The 20,003-nt window shown below is 56.9% G+C and overlaps 2 protein-coding genes across 2 annotated transcripts; both read right to left on the bottom strand.

Moving 5' to 3' along the window:
- Positions 1 to 448: 448 nt before the first annotated feature.
- INSL3 (insulin like 3) lies at positions 449 to 1,671 on the bottom strand. The gene is made up of 2 exons (XM_059919748.1): positions 1,482 to 1,671; positions 449 to 660 (listed from the first exon to the last, which is right to left on the bottom strand). Exons 1-2 carry the CDS (start codon positions 1,669 to 1,671, stop codon positions 449 to 451), a joined length of 402 nt encoding a protein of 133 aa, XP_059775731.1.
- Positions 1,672 to 3,708: 2,037 nt separating this feature from the next.
- JAK3 (Janus kinase 3) lies at positions 3,709 to 19,498 on the bottom strand. The gene is made up of 24 exons (XM_059919747.1): positions 19,458 to 19,498; positions 16,974 to 17,170; positions 16,388 to 16,511; positions 15,951 to 16,062; positions 15,628 to 15,773; positions 14,926 to 15,220; positions 14,265 to 14,387; positions 14,008 to 14,165; positions 13,446 to 13,557; positions 13,073 to 13,259; positions 12,326 to 12,453; positions 11,965 to 12,096; positions 11,295 to 11,379; positions 10,353 to 10,480; positions 9,519 to 9,651; positions 9,285 to 9,436; positions 8,995 to 9,145; positions 8,208 to 8,347; positions 7,947 to 8,136; positions 7,310 to 7,434; positions 6,851 to 7,023; positions 6,410 to 6,527; positions 5,935 to 6,045; positions 3,709 to 4,987 (listed from the first exon to the last, which is right to left on the bottom strand). The coding sequence occupies exons 2-24, from the start codon at positions 17,155 to 17,157 to the stop codon at positions 4,880 to 4,882; spliced, it is 3,315 nt and encodes a 1,104-aa protein (XP_059775730.1). The 5' UTR covers positions 17,158 to 17,170; positions 19,458 to 19,498; the 3' UTR covers positions 3,709 to 4,879.
- Positions 19,499 to 20,003: the final 505 nt, after the last annotated feature.

Below are 20,003 nucleotides of genomic sequence, written 5' to 3'. Positions count from 1 at the left end.
TCCACACAAAGGCTGACCCAGGCTTCTGCCTTTTTCTTGAGAAAATGCAAAAAGTTTCTTCAGATTCTGCAGACATCTTATTTATTTACTATTGATAAGACAGCAAGAGGGGAGTCAAATGCAGGGAGCGGGGTAACTGGGGCTCCTCTGAGGTGAGAACATTTGAGAACAGGTGTCTGGCATCTCCACAAAACCAAGGATCCTCCAAGGTTTTGGAGGAAACCAAGTTTCCTCCAAGGAAACTCTAAGGTTTGGGATCTGGTGTTTTCCCCAGTTGGCCCCCCAGAGGACAGGTGGCCTGGGTGAGGTGGTGAGCGCCTTGTCCTAGGAGGTAATCAACAAAGTCTCCCCCAGACATGGGGCTTCATGGTGCTGTGTGGCATCAGGAGTTCACCAGACTGGACCCCTGTGGGTCTCAGGCTCCCCCAAGGCCACACCCCAGGAGGGTTCAGTGGGGACAGAGGGTCAGCAGGTCTTGCCGGGTGCAGCCACTGAGGCAGCAGTGACGGACAGGGTTGGTGGCAGCTGCCCGGCGGTGGCGGTGGTGGTGATGGCGAGAGGCCTGGGGCAGGGGCTGTGGGGCGAGTACCAGCATGGGGTCCCCACTGGCCATCAGCCCATGGAGGAGATGTCGTCCTTCCAGCCACTGTAGCAGCTCACCTGGGGACAGGGAGGAATTCAGCATAGAGGGGGGACCCCAGAGGACCCCACTCACACTGCACACACAGCCTCCGCTCATCATGCACAGAAACAGAAAGTAAGCATTTATTGAGTGCCCAGTGTTTACCAGGCACAGATTGAATCCCCCATCCGGACGTGTGCAGTCTTGACCCACACCACACTCAAGTCCCCAGCTATGCACACTCCCACGTGTCACCTATGGTAAGAAGGCACAGACACTTCACAGAGCAGATGACAGAAGGGGTGACATACGACGTATACATGTACACACAGACGCAGGCGCACACCCTCGTAGCCCCTCCCACTTCCCTGCGCACCTCTGCACACCCATCTGTACCCGTGTCACACACACAGGACACACACGCATGTGACAGACGTTGTACACAAAGCTGTTTGATACTCCCTGCACCAGGGCCGGGACTAGGGTGAAGAGAGCCAGGCGCGGGCCTGGAGCGCACAATTTTAAGGGGGCGCCAAAAAACCTCAACAGCCAAGATCAAACATATTGTAACGGAATATTTTAAAATTAAAATGAAGGCAGAAATTCCTGAAGATCAAAATATTGAAACTGTAAATAAAGACAGGATCTGATCTGGCTACGCACTTGTTCAGACTCGCTCGCGTCGCTCTCCGCGCACTGATTCCCGCGCCTGGCAGGGGGCGCATCCCCCGCGGACTTGCACACACCCGCGCAGCCGGCAGGTGGACCCCAGAACATGCATGCAAACCCTTCTGCATGCACCTGCCCCACGCCCGGCCCCAGAGACCCCACAGCACAGTCCTCGCCCGCCCCTACTCACGGTCGCCGCCAGCCACAGGTCGCCCATCCTCGGGGGACCAGCGCGGGCCCCCGCACAGCCGCACCAGCGCGCGCACGAAGTGGTGGCCGCACAGCTTCTCTGGCGCTTCCTGGGCGGGGGCAGGGCCTAGGGCGAGCGCCAAGGCCGGGCCCAGCAGCACCAGCGCCCAGGTGAGCCGACAGGGGTCCATGGCGGCGGGAGGCACCGGGCCCCAGCGGGGATTCCCCTTATAGGCGCTGGCCCGCCCCAGCTGGGAGCCTTGGAGGGGGGACAGAGCATTCCTCCAGGACGGTCCAGGGAGAAGGTCAAGGGCAGGGTCAGGGCAAGCATACTGGAACCCCTGATAGTTGGGTTTCCTTTTTATTATGATATGAGGGCCTGACAACCTTTGATTGCCGAGGCATCGGCTTCATAGATGGCTACCCAATAAATGTGACTACGTAAAGGGCCAGGCCACCTCCTCCCACTGACGCACCTTTGTTTTACACGTCTCGGCTGATTTCAGTCGCTTACCACTTGGGCCACTTGGTTGCTTGTTTTGTTTTCTCTTCTTATGCTTTAAATTCCAACCTATGTTAAATTCACCAATAAAGAGTGAGCCCACAACTCTTAGGCTCCCACCCTTGACCCCAATAAAAGCAGGACCCCCAGGCCCACACTGCTCTCTGTACCCAGGACCTTGCTCTGTGGCCCCAGGAGTGCTGTGTAATTTCCAGGTGTGCTGTGTAATTTATAAGTAATAAACCTTTATTTTCTCAAAGTTTCCTGATGGTTGTTGCTGAATGGCATCTTTCAATCATAATAAGAACTCAAGGGCCGGTCCGGCCACAACAGTGATTTTTTTTTAAATTAATTAATTAATTTATTTTTATTTTAGTTTATTTTTTGGGTGGGTTGGGTCTCCGTTGCTGCGCGTGGGCTTTCTCTAGTTACGGTGAGCGGTGGCTTTCTCTTCATTGCGGTGCGCGGGCTTCTCATTGCGGTGGCTTCTCTTGTTGCAGAGCACGGGCTCTAGGCGCGCGGGTTTCAGTAGTTGTGGCGCGTGGGCTCTAGAGGGCAGGCTCAGTAGTTGTGGCGCTCGGGCTTAGTTGCTCCGCGGCATGTGGGATCTTCCTGGACCAGGGCTCGAACCCGTGTCCCCTGCATTGGCAGGCGGATTCTTAACCACTGTGCCACCAGGGAAGCCCAACATTGATTACTGATTATTGATAGGCCGAGATCCATGGTCTCTCTCCCTGGGCCAGGGCCTTGGGCATATCTCTCCCAGGGAGACCACTGGTTGAGGAGTCTTTATTTTTTAACCATTTTAAAGAGGAGAAATAGATAAACTGAGAAATAATAATTCCATGCGATGGTGGCGGTGGGCATCCAGCCAACTGAGACCAGGTCCATTCAGAATCTTGTTGTCCTTATTACTGGACAAATAAGGAAACTGAGGCTCAGAGAGGAGACCCCACACTTGCACAAGGTCACAAGAGGCTGGGCCCTGGGGCTGCGAGTCTTGGTCAGTTCTGCCTCTCCCACATCAGGGTCTCCTTGGGTTGGGCAGGGGATGGAGGGCCTCTACCAGGTGCCAGTCTGGGTGCCAGTTTTACCAAGGAGGGAAACTAAGGCAGAGAGGGAGGTTACTCAACCCAACGCGGGTGAGACCCTGAGCTGAAAACCCTGTCTTGCAGCCCCTCCCCCTTTTCACCAAAGCAGGCTACGACAGTAGGCACAGAGATCTCTGTCTCTGTCTCTCCCCTGCTCCCTCTGTCTCTCTCTGAGTCTCTCTTGGCCTTTCTCTCTCTGTCTCTGTCATTCTCCAAATCTTTCCAGCATTCCTGAGGAGGAAACGAGGGACTGGTTTGGCCCCCGCTAACGTTGGACCCCTCCCCATAGCCTAACCCTCTCAACCAGGCCTTGCCCTCTGGCCCCCACTAGAGCAGCCTGTTCCCTCCACCCACCAAGAGCCTGTAATCAGCTCCCCAGGACAGTGCCAAGGCCAGCAGCTGGGGCTGGGGGGGAGGGCTTCTGTCCTCGAGGGCCCCATCCTCCTGTCCCTCCTCCCCAAGCCTGCCCTGAGGCTCCCATTGTGGCCCCCAGGGGTCTCTATCCCCCAGCCCTAAGCACATTCCTCCCCGGCTCACACATCCCCAAGGATCCCCATTGCCCAAGTCCAGCAACAAACCATCCTTTTCACTGAACTTCTTTATTCATTCAACAAACACTCCCAGCGTCCCCTCTGTACCCAGCCCAGCCCCCAAGGAGCCTCCACGTCAGAAGAGACAGAGCTGGACGCAGACACCACCCCAGCCCTAGGGTCAGAAGTACAGGGCTGACTGGGAGTGGTGGGAGAACCCTAGGGAATGCTGCAAGGAGGTGATAGCTGGGGTTCTGAGAGATGAATAAGAGTTTTCCAGGGAGGCAAAAAGTGGCAGAAAAACCTTGCAGGCTGGTGTGAAGGAATGGTGGGGTAAGCTTAACCTGCACAAGATGCCTTCTCACAAGCCTCCAGAAGTTGACTCTGTATAGCCAAAGGGCCAACACTATTGCCCATTATACAGAGGATGGAACTGAGGCCCAGAGAGAGGAAGCAACTCTCCCAACATCACACAGCAAATAAGTGGCAGAACCGTGGGCTCCAACACCTGCGTGCTTAACCTCTGTACTCTGAGCCTCCTCCTTTCACCATGCTGTTCCCTCTGCCAAGAATGCCTTTCCTTCCTTCACCCGCTGAAAAGCTCCTGTTAGGGTCCATTGTCATCAGTTGTGTGATCCTCTGGTCTGGACAGAAAGGGCCCCAGTGTACAGGCAGGAAAACTGAAGCCCTGGGACACTCAGGTGCAGTTAGGGTGGACTGGGACCTCAGCTTCTCCTGGTCTCTTACACAATTCTGAACAGTCACACAGACTCCCCCCAAAAAGTGAATTTTCAGCCAGGGCAGCTCTCTTGTGCTTGGCTTCCTCCAGCTAAAGAGGGAGGGGGGAATAGAAGCCTGAGATCACATATTTAAAGCTATATAATGTCTTCTCTGGAAATGAGACAGGAAGCTCCAGGCCAGGCCCTGAGAGGTTGGGAAGATGGGGGGTACTTAACTCTGGTCCCTCGATTCTGGGGTGGGGGGGCTCAGTAGACCCCACCATTGCATCTGTCTTGAATCTTTACAAGTTCCCAATGCTGCGAGGCTGCTGTTGCTCTACAAGCCAGGGGTGCTCCCCCAAGTGCAATATCATTTGCCCCATGAGGGGGTCTCTGAAGCAGGAGGCCCAGAGAGGGGTAGGTCCCTGCTCAAGGTCACACAGCCAGTCAGTGGAGACCAGAACCCAGAGGTCTGTGTGCAGGAGATTAAAAAAGACAGAGAATGGGGTTCTCCCTCTAGACGAGCAGGGCAGGTGAGGGTCTCATGCCTCTGGACACTATCCCTGGCCTCCACTCCACAGTGCATCCAGCTGGGGGCCCAGGGCGCTGAATGGTGGCCGGTCTTGTGGGCTAGGGGCCCAGCACAGCTTCATGAGCTCATGAACCTGAGGTGGTGGGAAGAGACAACAGGGTCACATGTGAGTGGTAGGAAGGACATGACTCCTGTTCACAGTTTTAAAATATAAATTAGACTCCATCCCTCCCTTGCTCCAAAGCCTCCCATGGCTCCCTATGGATCTTAGAACAAAATTTCATCTCCTCCCCTGCCTCCCTCCCTCTACCATCACCTCCATCACCTCCTCTCTTGTTCCATGCAGCCACATCTGCCCCCATCTCATTTTGTAAATACACCAAACTCATTCCCACCTCAGGGCCTTTGCACCTGCTGTGTGCTCCACTGAGAATGCCCTCTCCCAGCTTTCCCCATGGGTGAGATCCTCTTCCTCCTTCAGGCATCACCCCCTCTAAGAGGCCATCCCTGACCACACCCCCCTATCTCTTTCCAGACATTGATCACCACCAGAATGTTCTTGTTAGCTTCTGCTGGACAGGGAGGAGGGGTAGTATGTCTTCTGTCCCCTGCTGGGTCCCCATCACCCAGCACAGAGCCAGCACACAGTCAGCACTCAATAAATGTTTGTGGCCTGAACAAATTAATTTGTGAATAACCAACCACATGTCAGACACTTCCACAAAAGCTGTGATGAGAAACTGTAAAAGTCACCATCATTTACTGAGCACCAACTGTATGCCAGGCTCAGAGCTGAGCAATGGAGAGATGTTAGCTAATCTGATACTCTCCCACCCTATAAGGCATTGTTATTCCCATTTTGGAGACAGGTAAACTGAGGCTCTGAAAGTGTTTGTGACTTGCCATACAGTGAGAGAGCAGCAAAGTAGAGCCAGAAATCCCCTTCAGCCTCATGCTCTGGTCCCTGCTCTCAATCAAGAGATATCTGTGGTGGAGAGACCCAGAGGGACCAGCAGGCTTGCCCAGGCCCCCTGGTGAATCTACAAAGTGGGAAACTGAGGCAGGCCCTCCAGTGCTCACCTCACCAGGACAGGCAGGAGGTGCGGGCAGCCTCTGGCCCTCGGCCAGCAGCTCCAGGAGGCGGCAGAGGGCTGGCGCATCTCTCTCACATCCCATCATCCGCAGGAACTCCTGGAGCCAAGGGGGAGGGCCCGAGGTGGGGGAGGAGCCATCCATGATGGAAGGGGGAGTGGCCGCCCGTGATGTGGGGGTCAGCCATAGTGAAGGGAGGAAGGGAATTACCCACCCGTGGTGGGGGAAGGGGCCCTCCTTAATGGAGGAGGAGGAATTGTCTGTGATGCATGGGGGAGGGGCTGCCTGTGGTGGTGTGGGAGGTGGGGGCCAGCCATAGTGAAAAGGGGTCCTACTGGAGCCTCTAATGCTGGGACCAGGGGACCCTGAGCAAGCGAGGGACGCGGGCATAAACAGGACGGGGGTTGGCCTGGAAGGGATTGGGGGGGAGGAGGGTATTGGGGATCCAGGGGTGCCGACTCACGGCTGAGGGGCTACAGCTCTTGTCACTGTAGGTGAAGAGCTCGTACAGGACGACCCCGAAGCTCCAGACATCCGACTGACGCGAGAAGATGTTGTCCGAGAGGGACTCTGGGGCGTACCTGGAGGGGAACAGGGAGGCCTTGGGGGCGACAGTAAGGCAGAGGACGGGAAAGGGCGCAGCCTCGTACTGGGGTAGCTGGTCACGGTAGGTGGGAGTAACGAGAAAGTCTCCAACCCTGTGGTGCCCCGGGGCGGGGCCTGGGCGGGGTCAGGGCGGAGCCAGAACAAGAAAAGGAGCGTGGTCGGGAAGGGGCCGCGGCCGTGGGGGCGTGGCCGGGGCGGGCCCCAGACCCTGGGGAGGAGGGGCGGGGCCAGGAAGGTGGGAGCAGGGGAGGGGCCTGGGTAGTGGGGAGGAAGGGTGGGGCAGGGGCGAGGTCTCTACCAGAAGATGGGGCTCTGGCCTGGCTCGCGGACCACGTAGTAGTCTTTGTCGAGCGGCAGCAGCTTGGCGAGGCCGAAGTCGGCGATTTTGACATGCGTCTCGCTCTCCACCAGGATGTTACGGGCTGCCAGGTCGCGGTGCACGCAGCGGCGGGAGCCCAGGTACTCCATGCCCTGCGGGAGGGCATGGAATATGGACCCCAGGATGACGCCGCAGGGGCCCCAGTCTGACATGGAATCCAACACCAGCCCCAATCCAGACCCCAAGCCTAACCCTACCCCTGACCCATCCTGCACTCCAGTCCTGACCTTAGCCCTAACTCAACCCCACTTCCAACCTGACCTGGACCCCAAACTTCAACCCTCAGCCTTCCTGGCTAATCCACGCAGACCTTCCCCAGGTCGAGCCAGGTCAGTTCCCGCAGGTCTGCCGGGCGCCCCGCCCTCTTCCGACCCGCACCTTGCAGATTTGCGAGGCGTAGAGGAGCAGGCGGCCAGCGTCAAGGCGCGCGCGGTGCCGCTGCAGGAAGTCGCGCAGGCAGCCGCTGGGCAGGTACTCCATGACCAGCCGCAGGCTCAGGCGGCCTAGGGGAGGCGGGGGAGGCAGGGAGGAGTCACCACAGGGCCTAACTTTGTCTACTCCCCCTCCCCATTCTCCTTCCCAGTTCAGAGTGGGACCTCGTGTCCCTCCCGCCTCAATATTGCTTTCTGTAAAATGGGAAAGGCAACAGTGACGCTTATCGCTAATGTCTTTTTGAGTACTTTCTGCAATATTCATTGATTCTTTTAAACCTCATAATGACCCATTTTTTCCGGTGGGGAAATTGTCGATCCCAAGGCAGTCTAGATCTGGATAAACGAGACCAGTCAGGGGGATATATGTATATGTATAGCTGATTCACTTTGCTGTACAGCAGAAACTAACACAACATTGTAAAGCAACTATACTCCGATAAAAATTAATTAAAAGAAAAAAAAAAAAAAACAAGAGACCAGTCAGTAGCACCCGCACTGGCGTTCTCAGACCACCCTAAAATGGTACTGCAGAAGGATGAGGATGTGTGATTTGAAGAGCATCCACTTGGGAGGTGGCTTACCTGGGCCATAGCTGACACCCCGGTACTTGACAATGAAGTCACTGTGGAGGGCTTTGAGGATCTGGATCTCCCGCTGGAAGTCCCTCTGCTGTTCTGGCCCACTGTGCTGCAACTGCTTCACGGCCACCAGGGCACCTGTGTTGTCGCCCAGCGGGTCATAGCGGCACAGTTCCACGCTGCCAAAGTTGCCCTGGGGGACAGCAGGGCTGGTGTCCACGTGCATGGGTGCTACCTCACCCACCCCAGTCTAACCCTCCTCACCTTGCCCAGCTGTGAGATGTACTTGAGGTGTCTCTCCTCAAAGATGGTAGGGTCCTGGCAGGCATAGAGCTGGGCACCATTCCAAAGCCCATCACGGGGCGCCAGGGCACCAGGTGTGGGGTCTGAGAGGAGCTCATAATCTGCGGGGCACAGGCAGTGAGTGAGCAGTGCATTGGGCCCTAAGCCCCCACTCCTAACTGACTTGCTGTGTGACCTCCATCTGAATGCTTAGCCTCTCTGTGCATTATGGCAGGGCCTCTGCAAGCCAAGAGGTACTTTGTGGGGCTGGGAAAAGGTGCTCTTGGGCAAAGGCAGCTCTCTTATGCAGTGCACATGCTGTACACAGACAGAAGGGCATTTCCCAGACTCCACTGCCATGGGGTATGGTCAAATGACTGAACTCAGGCTGATAGGGGACAGAGACATGCTGAATGCCCCCTTAGGCCCGGCCCATGGAAACCTAGGTGGGACCTTCTACACTCTCTCTCTTGTTTTCAGAGGATCCAGCAGGGGCCTGAGGCCATGGGATGGGGGGAACCACAAAGGGAGAGTTTCTTGTTGACCTGGACACCCTCATTGAATGAGAACTAAACATCCATCATGTTCAACCTTGAATTGAGGGGCCTGTTTGTTACAGCAGCTGGTGAAACTTGTGCTGACTGTCACAGTCACCAACCATTCCAACCTTGCCAGGCACACAGGGCAGGCTCTACATGCAAACCTCGCTCTCCTACTGGGCCCAATATGACATGCCGGCCCTGCCCACCCTGCCTGGCCCAGTGGGCACCTGAAGTGATGAGGCTGTTCAGGTCACGGATGACAGCGCGGAAAGAGGGCCTCTGGCCTGGCTCATAGGCCATGCACTGTTGGATCAGCAGGGCCAGCTCCATCCACTTGGGTGCAGGCAGTTGCTGCCGTTCCTGGTAAAACTGGAGCTTCTGAGGGCAGGAGGAGGGGCTGGTCAGCCCCAGTGCACCCTCAGAAGGCACCCCCAGACACCCCCATCCTCCCCAAGCTGGACTTCAGTCTACTCTTCTGTCAAATGAGAGCTCTAGCAGCCAATACTCGTGCTCTGACCTTGGCAGGATCCAGGGTGCTGATGGGCATTGTGACACCGCTGAACACCTCCCAGACTGTGGCACCAAAGCCCCACTTGTCAGCTTCCAAGCCAAGTGTTCGGGCCTCCTGGAGACACTCAGGGGCCACCCAGGGGATCCTGTCAGTGAGCACTGGTGGAGGGGCAAGGATGGGGTCAGGGATCTGCTTCCTTGCCTCACTAGGCCCCTCCCTCCTCCACCCCTCAGCACTTACTCTCCAGGCTTAGCACAGTGGGGCTGACACCGGGGTCACTCAGCTTGATGAAAGGCAGGTTCCCGTCAGCCCCCTCCCGAGCCAGGAGCACCTTCCGGGCTGAGACATTGCCGTGAGGGAGACCTTTGTCTTCCTAAGTGGACCAAGCATAGGAAAATGCCAAGAATGATGAATGAATATTCTGGCTGGCGAACTCCTGCACATCCTTCAAAGCCCACCTGGTACTGCTCAGGCCATTCTTCAGCACCTTCCCTAGACTATTGGCAGTCCACCCCCCGTGTCCCACCCTCTTCTCCAACATTGCTCCCCCATCCCATGGCTCCCCACTCCCTTCAGGATAAAGTCAAAGTCCTCAGCCCGGCACTCAAGGCCCTTTGAGATCCAGCTCTTGTTCACTCTTCCCATGAGCTTCTCTCTCCCACATCTCCACCCTGTTCTCCTGCCAGGCAACCTGCCTGGTGCACACCAGGACAGGCAACACACCTTCTAAGCTGCAGCCTTTGCCCAGGCTGTTCCCTCAGCCTGACATGCCCTCCTTCCTTTCTCCTCTTAATGAACTCCTACTTAATCTTCAAGGTCCCAACTCTAATGTTCTTTCTTCTGGGAAGCCTGCCCCCCTGGCCAGCCTCATTGCTCACTACTCCCCTCAATTTCCATGAATTACAAGCTGTTCCCTTCTGCTCTTACACCTCTGAACCTGTTTATATGCTGTTCCCTCAGTCTAAAATGCCCTCCCCTTGCACCCTTGCCAAACTCCTGTCCACACGACAGAGCCCACTCTCAAAGCCCCGTACACTCTGTGAATGGAGGCTGGAGCAGCAGAGGAGCACTCACCAGATAGTTGAGGGCATAAGCCAGCTGTTTGATCACCTGTAGCTTCCAGCTGGCCGGCACCAGCTGGCCACACTTGCGCAGATACGTGTCCAGCGCTCCCAGGTATACAAATTCCTGCACCATTATGCCTGGTGGCAGTAGGGAGGGGCACGGTTGGGAGGTAGGACTGCACTTGTGTTAAACAGGCTCTGCCCCAGCTCCACCTTCAAGGGTCCCTTGAACTCTCAGCTCTGACTTTTCCCTCCCCTATTCCTCCATCCTTACCCTACTCACCTCTCTTCCTCCCCATTTCCCATCTCAGAACCATTTGTCTGAAATGCCTGGAAGGTGCCAAGCTCTCTCCATGACTCACTTCCAGCCCTTTGCATGTTCTGTGTTTCTGCCTGGAACATCCCTCTTCCTTCACTTCCCTAATGCCTATTTATCCTTGCCTTTCCAGCTTAGAACTTATCCTTGCCTACCCAGAACCATTGCTTGACCTCCAAGCTGGGTTAGCTGCCTCTGATCACCCACAATGCCCTGCGCTGCCCCCATCACACTAAATCATTTATCATCCTGCTCAGCTTATCGTGTTCTACGCTAGGCACCCAGCTCCTGGCACATACTGGGCTCCCAATAAATAGCTGCTGAGCTGAACTGATGGAACCGAGGCTTGGAGAGGTAGCGTGGACCTTGCAAAGCTGCAACAGAGTGAGATTGGAACCCAGGTCTGCCTGACTCGAGATAATTTTGAGGGGCTGGTACTGGTGGGAGCCTGGAGTTGCTTGCGCAAGGCGTGATGATTCAGGGAGACGGGTACAGGCTTGGAGATTTGAGGGGGAGGGTGATAGACCCTGGTGGAACGGAGCCCCAGCCAGGGCAGGCTCTGGATGTGTACTGCTATTGCTGCTCTAGATGGGCTCAATGAGGCAGGGCAGGGGTGGGGCGGGGAATGTCTCTCACTGTCTCCAGCCATGCACACGCCATGGAGCAACACGAGATGCTGGTACGACACTTGGCTCATCAAGGTCGCTGCTTCCAGGAATGACTGGGGAGGAAAGAAGGGAGAGAAGATGCGTGGGTTTCTTCCACTTTAGGGTCAGACCAAGGACCCCAAACTTGCTGCTCTCACACCTGCCTTAGGAGACCTGGCTGCCAGCCTCCTTTGGCCCTGGAGTCCACCATTAGTGCACACAGCACTCTGTATCATGATTTTCTGATGGAGGCAGGAAGTCCCCACTGTATTCTACCTTGAATCTCTCACACAAGTGGGAGATTTGGGGGTTGAGAAGGGCTCAAACCTTCCTCTGTGTTGCCCAGCCCCTGCTGATGCCTCCATCCGCATCATTCCTCTCTTCTCCTTTGCTCGTTCCTCTCTGACCCACTGGCCTCCTTGCTGTTCCTTAAACCTGCCAGGCTTGGCCCTGCCTCAGGACCTTTGCACTGGCTGTTCCCTCTGTCTGGCGTACTCTTTCTGTTTGCATCTAACTTCCCCGACCCTTCTATATTTCATGGAGATGCTGTGGCTGCATTTCTGTTGTTTTAAGACCCTGTGTGTTTCCGATTTCTCTGAATCCATGAGCCCCTCTCCACCCAGGCTCTGATCCAGGAGGCCTGGTCCCACCCTGCTCACCTCCATGCAGTTCTTGTGCTTGGCATCCATCACTTTGAGCAGCACCTCTGTCTCTCGGGCCTCCCCATCCACAACCTCATGGCGACAGCCCCGGTAAATCTTGGTAAAGGACCCGTGACCCAGGTTCTCATGCTGGAGAGTGAGGGGGCGACATGAGAGGCCAGTAAGGGGGCTCCCATGGATCCAATCCCCTAGCCCTGGTCCAAGCAAGGCACAGGTAATGGACTCATTTTACAGATGATGAACCAGAGGCATAGGGAGGTTACATCACATGCCTGAGGCCACACAGAAGAGATGGATGTAGACCTGGTCTCTATGGATCTCAACTGAGGTATCCCCCCCATTTCCTGGGGCCCCTTACCCACTCCAGGCTGTCAGCAGGGATCTTGTGAAATGTCATCTGACTCAGCTGGCATTGGGATTGGGGCTGAACAGGGGATGATGTGGGTGGGTTGCAGTCTCTCCGGACCACAATCAGATTGGACTTTTCTATCGGGAGTGGATGGAAGAAGAAAACCAGAGGTCAGAGGTGAAAGGTCCTCAAAGGTTTGCTCACTCCCTGTCTCAGTGTGGGGTCTTCTTCAGAAGCCAATACTAAGAGGAGGACTCCAGGGCACATGGTTTATTTGAAAGGAGACTCCAGGAAGTCCCGGTGAGGGGCGGGAGAGTGAGACAGAGAGGGAAGGAACCCTGCAGGGGGTGCTAATGAGCAGCTGATGCTGTGGGCAGCCTCATCTCAGTCCTGCTAGGGATTCTGGGAGGCTCTGGAGAACTCATCAGTCCTGCTAGGGATTCTGGGAGGCTCTGGAGAACTCACACCTCAAAGTTGTCCCATCGAAGGGGTTTGTCTGAGAGCAAAATTCACCCACAGGAAGAGGCAGGAGATGGACAGAGGCTAAGTGCTAGTGACATCACTCAGATCCAGCTGTGCTGGGATCTAACCATGCCTGAAAGCAGCCTCTATCCCACGAGTCCCGAATCACCGTTTTTTCCCTCCTAAACTACCTTGACCTGCAGTCTCTGCCACTTGCCATACAAGAGCTGGAACAGACACAGAAAGGCAGGGACCCAGATTGATCACTCAGCTCAGGGGAGAAGGCAGGCTCACCTTTGGGTCTGGGGCTGCAGCAGAAGGTGAGGTTCAGCTCAACCCCATCCACGTGCAACCCACCATCCCAATAGGCTGCCAGGAGCTCTCGAAGACTGCTGTGCGGACGGCCAAGGCCAGCCAGGGAGAAGGTTCCTGTGGGGTCGCACCGGATGAGGCAGCCCTTGTAATCAGGGCCCAGGGGGGTCTGCAAAGAGGAGTGGTCCCTGAGTGGGAGTGGGCGGCACCCTCCCCCTCAAATCTCCAAGCCTTTGCCTATGCTGTTCCCTCCACTGGGAATGCCTTTTCCCTCCCCTTCTTCAGGAAGTAATGCTCAAATATCATCTCCTCCAGGAAGCCCTCCTTGCCCTCCTGGCCCCTATGGTAGACTGACCGGGACACAGACAGTTAGGAGGTAGCTGTCGAAATCCTGGGGACTGCGGCGGAGAACGTAGGAGCCGGGAAGTGAACCCCCAGTCTTGAGTTTGTTGATGGCAAAATCCAAGCTGTGGGGAAAGGTGGGAGGGAACTGAGATTCGAAGATGGAGAGAAACAGAGAGATAGAGGCAGAGAAACCAAACTAAACCTGAGTTCTAATTCTGGTTTCTCTGAAGCCCTGGGAAGGTCACCAGGTAACATTCCCTCACTCCCTCCCATTTATAAATTGAGCCAGAAGTTGGGCTTCTGCCTCAGAGATTAAAGAGGAGGCTGCAGGTGAAGCCGGGCACCGCGAGCATCCCCAGAAAATGGCTCTGGGGCTTCGAGGAGGGAAGCGGCTGCTCTGGAAGCAGAAAGGAGACCCCAGCCTCGTTGAGCGCCAATGATGCACCTGGCGCTGTTCAAGCACTTGATCCCTTGTCCAGGGCTCCTGAAAGGCGAGGACACAGAGGCTCCAAGAAGGGGAGTGACCGAGATTCGGTCCCGGTGAGCCTGGCCACATGGGGGCGGGTCCTTACGTGATGGGGCCATGGCACTGCTCAGCCACCTGCTCCAGCAGCCGCGGCGGCGCCACCTCCTTGCAGAAGTAGTGCCCGGAGTCAGTGGTCAGCCGGAAGTAGCCATCCACGAGCGCCACGAAGGACAACGCTGCGGGCAGCCCCGGGAACTCGGTCTCCTGTGAGGATCCGCGTCAGCGCACGCTGCGGCCCGAGGGTGACAGTCCCGCGTCCCTGCCCTCGGGTAAGGCAGGAGGGGAACGGGGTCCAGCACCCACCAGGATCTGGTTGTCTGTCCTGGTGATGGTGACCAGGCGGTGCTCCCCGGCGGGGCCAATGCGCGGGGCCTGCTTGATGCTGATATCCACGATTTCTGGAAAGTCGCAGAAGGGCTGGAGGACCTGGGAAAAAGGGGGAGGACTGAAGCTGGGGGTCCCTCCCCCTCCGAGCCCCCAGTCCCTTTTGGAAGCCTGGACCCCACCAACCCATACAACCCATACTCATGAGACCCGCCCCTCTCAGCCTCACCCAGTCACATCCCTCTCCCACCCCACCAGTGCCAAACGCCGCCTCCTTCTCTCGGCAGGTCCCCCAGCCCACCTCACCCCGAGCCCCTCCCTCACTTAGCTCCACTTTATCTCGCGGTGTCTCTTAGTACAGTCGGGAGCCCCACCCACCCTCAGTCCTGCCTCTTCCCTCAACCTGCAGTTAGCCCCACTCTGAGCCCCGCCCACCCAACTAGCCCCTCCCTCTACGCCCCGCCCATCTCAATCCCGCCTCCTCGCTCAGCCCTACACCTCACTCAGCCGGGTGCCCTCCCCCACAAGCCCTCTCACAGTCCCTCCTCTCTTCGGCCCCGCCCCTCAAAGCCACTCCCACTTCCTTGCCCCGCCCCCGCCGTTGGCCCTGCCCAGAGCCCCAACCCACCCGACCTCGCACCTCGTGTTCTCCCGGGCTCCAGGCGATGCCACTGCCGCCAGCCACGCGGAGCAGCCCCGGCGCATCCTGACCACCAGCAGCTCCGGGGAGGCCCACGCGGAAGGTCTCGGTGGCCCTGTCTGGGTCCAGCCGCTCGAGGTCCATGATGTACTTGGCCATGAGCGAGTGCTTATCAGCCTGGCAGGCGGCCAAGCGGCGCAAGGCCCGGCGCACTGTCCTTCGGATACGCCTCCGCGTCACGAAGCTCAGGCCCTGGATCAGGTCGCGCAGGCGGGGGGGCAGGCAGACCTTGTAGCTGCGAGCGGGGGGAGTGGGGCCCTCAATGTGGAGAGGGGCCTCCGCGGGGAGGGCAGGGACGTACATCAACCCAGACTTTAGTTGAGGGGCTGGAGTGTCGCCTCAGTAAGGGGGCACAGAGACGCACTCAGGGACAGGCATGGGCGTAGGGCCTCTATAGGAAGGGCCGTTGGGGCCCATAAGACAGACAGGGACACACATAGTCCTTTTAGCTGCCTGAAGCCCGACAATGGAGTCTCAGTGGGACTGTGTTGAAAGGAGGGGTGTGGGCTGGGTCACATGAACACACTGGCGGCTTGTAGGTGGGAAGCCCCAAGGTGGGCTTGGACTCTGGCAATGCTCTGGTGGAGCCATGCTGGCTCACTCCCAGGTAGAGGCTGGGCGCCACAGCCTGGAAGCCCTCACCTGATGGTCTTCAGCAGCTCCTCGGGCCGCTGACCCTGCTCGAGGGCCATCTGGGCCAGGTCCAGCACAGCCAAGCTGAGACACTCACCCTGCTCCTTGAGGCTAAGGCCCATCGGGAGGCGGCCGCTGACCAGGTCATTGCGGTGCTGCAGGCCGGTCACAGCCCACCCGTGAGCCCTGATGTTGCTCTGTAGACCCCCACACCTGGGCTGACCTCCACCCCTGGACTGCCACAGGGAGGGTCAGCCGAGGCTGCCCAACCACGAGCCCTGATATTGCCCCGTGGACCCCACCCCTGGGCTGAGCCCCAGGCAGACCCCTACCTGGGCAAAGAGGTGCTCCAGGACTGGCAGGTCAAGGATGGCACTGGCTAAGTCCTTTCGTAGCCCAAAGCGGTGGCACTTCTCTAGCCCAAACCAGTTGGGGAAGTAAAAGCTGTGCGAGAGGGGAGAACCTTGGAGTGGGGATACGATGGAGGGACTGTGCCAGGACCTCACAGAGCCCAGGTTATGCCACTGACTTGCTGTGTGACCTTGGACAAGTGACCCACCCTCTCTGGCATTAGTTTCCTCACCTGTGAAATGAGCAGTGATCACGCCCTCCCTGGGGCACCCACCAGGAGGTGTATGGAGATGGTGATCGAAGGGTCACTGTTGTTTTAAACTCCCATTTCCAAAGCCCTCAGCCAAAGGCATGCCCTCCCGGTATCATTTAACCCACACCTGTGGGGGGGGGGGGTTGGGCAGGGGACACTTCCTACCGGAGCCTGTAGACAAGGACCTGGGTGCCCGCGTCCTCCACGGAGAAGATGTGGCTCGGGGGGAACCAACAGGACAGGTCCTCCAAGGCCAGAGCAAAGAGGGAGTGGTACACGGGCAGGATGCCTGAGGGGACGCCCCCATCAGTTCCCTCCCAAGTCTCCCCATCTGTCCCCTGCAGGGCTGCCATGTTATCCCCACGCAGCCCCACAGGCTTTTTCTCACCTTCAGCTCTGACACCATGTCCCACCCCTGCTCGCACCCATTCCAGGGCTCCCCATTGCCCTTAGGAGAGAAGCCATGTGCTCAGTCTGCTTCTCAGGGCTCCCTGCCCCTCTCCCCAGAGCATCTCTTTCCATGTACAGTTTACCTCGAGGGATGACCAGCTGTTTCCCCTAGTTTACCATCACGCCTCTGAGTCTTTGCACGTGCCATTTCCTGTGCACCCTCCTCCCTTACCACATCCCTACTCATCCCTCTAACCCCAGCTCCAATGCTGACTCCACTCGGCAGTTCTTCCAGCTCCCAATCTGTGTTCTGCACAGTCCTACCCCTCCCTCTGGCCAAGCCTTCTAGGGACCCACTCACCACTGGCCTTAGCAGCCCAAACACATAGCTCTTCAGCTGAGTGGTCCCCAAAGGAGAAGGAGAGGCACTGCGGGGGTCCAGGGCCCCGAGGGGGCAGCAGCACGTGCAGGGCACCAGCCTCTGAAGAGGAGAGGCTGCAGGAGCGCTGAGGGATCAGGGGTGTCTCCTCACTTGGAGGTGCCATGAGTGCCACCTGCCTGGACACAGAAAGAGGCAGCCCCTCAGTTGTGATCAGGGGACAAGGCTACAAAGCTTCTGGGGTGGGGTTGGGGACAGAGATGCTGATGGGTGAGGTAGGGATGAAGCCGGAGAAAGAGGGAGGAGACAGGGACAGAGAGAAACTCAGAGATGGAGAGAGACAGAGAGGGGGAGCTGAGTGTGCAAGGTGGGTGAGGAACCATAACCCCCCAGGTGAGGGCTGTGCTGGGAGGCTGGAAGACATTCACACAACTTTGTGTGAACTCACTATCCAGACTCTTGGTGTCCAGGGCAGACATCTCTAGTCGATCTCCAGCCTCCACACATACCACCTCCCAAACCCTTCTCCAGACAGGCATGACCAATCAATCACAGATATAGGGATTTGCTAACCAGAAAGCAGATAGATACTGGCCTGTGCACATGGGTGGGGATAGAAGTGGCCATCCCTCCCTGTGAAGCTGGAGGATTCAAGCACTTCTGAGGCTGGGGCTAGAAGCTTTTGCAGCTGGTGTGATGCATGCCTTGGGGGCAGATCCAGACTGATGACTCAGTCAACAGAGATCTCTGTGTCTGTCTCCCCTGCTCCCTGCATCTCCGTTCCTTTCATCACTCCCACCATTAGGTCCCCATAGTAGGAAGCCCTCCCTGGGATAAGCCCAGGAGGAAACCGCCCACCTTATTCCCAGGCGTTCTACACCAGCCAACTTCCAGACCTCTGTCGCCCTGGGGGACCCAGAGCTCAGGACCCCTGGCTGGGTAGAGGGAGGAGTTGGGTTTCAAACCCAATGAGGAAAAGGGGGGAGACAGAGAAGATCCACATAAACTGACCCAAATGAAGAAGATACAAAAAGAGAATGTTGGATAAAAACTATGTTCCAAAATAATAGCGGGAGTGGGGCTGATAACATTAATGAGATTTTAACACACCCAGAATATAAGCCTGGGACTGGGGATAGGTAAAAACCCCAGGCTCTGGGTTCAAATCCCAGCCCCACCGCATTCTGGTTTCATGACCCCAGCAGGGCTCCCACTGCTGGGACGCAGCTTTCTCAGCTGTGAAATGTGCTGATTCCCACCTGCTTCAGTGAGGTGGTTTGCTGAGCCCAGCCTGAGCTGTCAACACGTTTAATCCACGCTAAGTGGCACAAATCCTTGGTGACATGCCCAGCAAGCACTTGACAAATGCCAGATAAACCAGACAGGAAGGTCCCTTAGCACAGTGATTTGGGGGTTACCATCAGGGAGGCAGGGTGTGGGGGAGAGAGAACTTTCCCCAAGGGACAGTCCGTTGTCACCAGCTCCCAGACCAGGAATTGGAACGTTCCCGTCCCATGAGCTCTGACCCTCCCCGCCACCACCCCATCTTGTCACTCCCCACAGAGGTGCCCACAGTCTTATGTCTAACAGTCGTCCTGATCTTGCCCAAATTTGCACCTTTATGTAAATGGAATCACAGAGCGTGTCTTGTGTTTAAAGTAAATCTTAAAGAAACATGATTTTTAGGGCTTCCCTGGTGGCGCAGTGGTTAGGAATCCACCTGCCAATGCAGGGGACACGGGTTCGAGCCCTGGTCCAGGAGAATCCCACATGTCGCGGAGCAACTGGGCCCGCGAGCCGCAATTGCTGAGCCCGTGAGCCACAACTGCTGAGCCCACGTGCCACAACTACTGAAGCCCACGCGCCTAGAACCTGTGCCCCGCAGCGAGAGAAGCCACCACAAGGAGAAGCCCGCGCACCGCAACGAAGAGTAGCCCCCGCTCGCCGCAACCAGAGAAAAGCCTGCTCGCAGCAATGAAGACCCAACGCAACCAAAAATAAATAAATAAATTTATAAAAAAAAAAAAAGAAAGAAACATGATTTTTAAAATATTGAAAGTAAAAAAAGAAAGTCTATCTGGGGCCCAGAAAAATGCCCCTGTTTTAACACCAAAAGTCCCACATGCTGGGAAGGTTGGCTGGTCCCCCAGTGTTCCGGCCTGGGACCTGGGATTGTAGGGGCTTCGAACTGTCCCCTCAGGGACCGGGAGCCCTGGGCGCATGCGCAATGATTCTTTCAGGTCCAGGAAGCTAGGAATTCGAGGCCTCCTATGCAGGATGAAACTGAGGCCCAGAGAGGGGAGCGCTTTGCCAGAGGCCACACACCCAGCTGTCCCAGCTCACATCTGGCAGCTTTCCTCAGAGGCCTGAAAGGCAAACTTGCCTTTGTCCCCAGCTGCGACTGTCCACACAGTCTCCTCCCACGCCCATCCCCGACCAGAGCCCTGTGGCACCACCAGCTCTTACCTGGAGGTGAGGACCTCTGGGCCAGCTACGGGAGGGCAGAGGCGAGCAACAGCGGGAGGAAAGTCCCACTCGCTCCTTCCTGTGTGGGCCCCTCAGCTTCCTGAACTGCTGTCACTTACCGAAAGTCATGGCAATGTGGGCGATGGGGGGGGAGGGGGGGCGGGGAGGGGCAGAAAGTTCCGGAAGCCTCTGCAGCAACCGTCCTGCTCAGACAGGCTGCTGGAGACCCCAGACCTAAGGGGAGGGGTGACAGCACAGAGAAGGGCCCAGGTCACACAGGAGTGTCTCACCAGGATCCAGGACTCACTCTCTGTGGGGCCCTGGCAACACCCTGGCTTCTCCAGCCTCAGTTTACCCATCTGTGGCATGTGTGGGTTGGGCACCTAGATGAACTAATTTCGCGCCTAAGGAAGGGAACTGGGCTGGATCTGCCCAGGAAGGAGGCAGGGAAGTTGCACCAGACAAAAGTCAAGTTCTCCTTCAAGGTATTTCTCCCATGAGACCCTGGGAGGGATAATAGCCCCCTATTGTGCTCTGTGCCCTAAG

Source organism: Balaenoptera ricei, chromosome 3 (genome assembly GCF_028023285.1).
Source record: "Balaenoptera ricei isolate mBalRic1 chromosome 3, mBalRic1.hap2, whole genome shotgun sequence".
In the NCBI taxonomy this organism is placed as follows: domain Eukaryota; kingdom Metazoa; phylum Chordata; class Mammalia; order Artiodactyla; family Balaenopteridae; genus Balaenoptera; species Balaenoptera ricei.
Note: the sequence above shows the minus strand (reverse complement) of the source record. Positions and strands in the feature narration are given on the sequence as shown.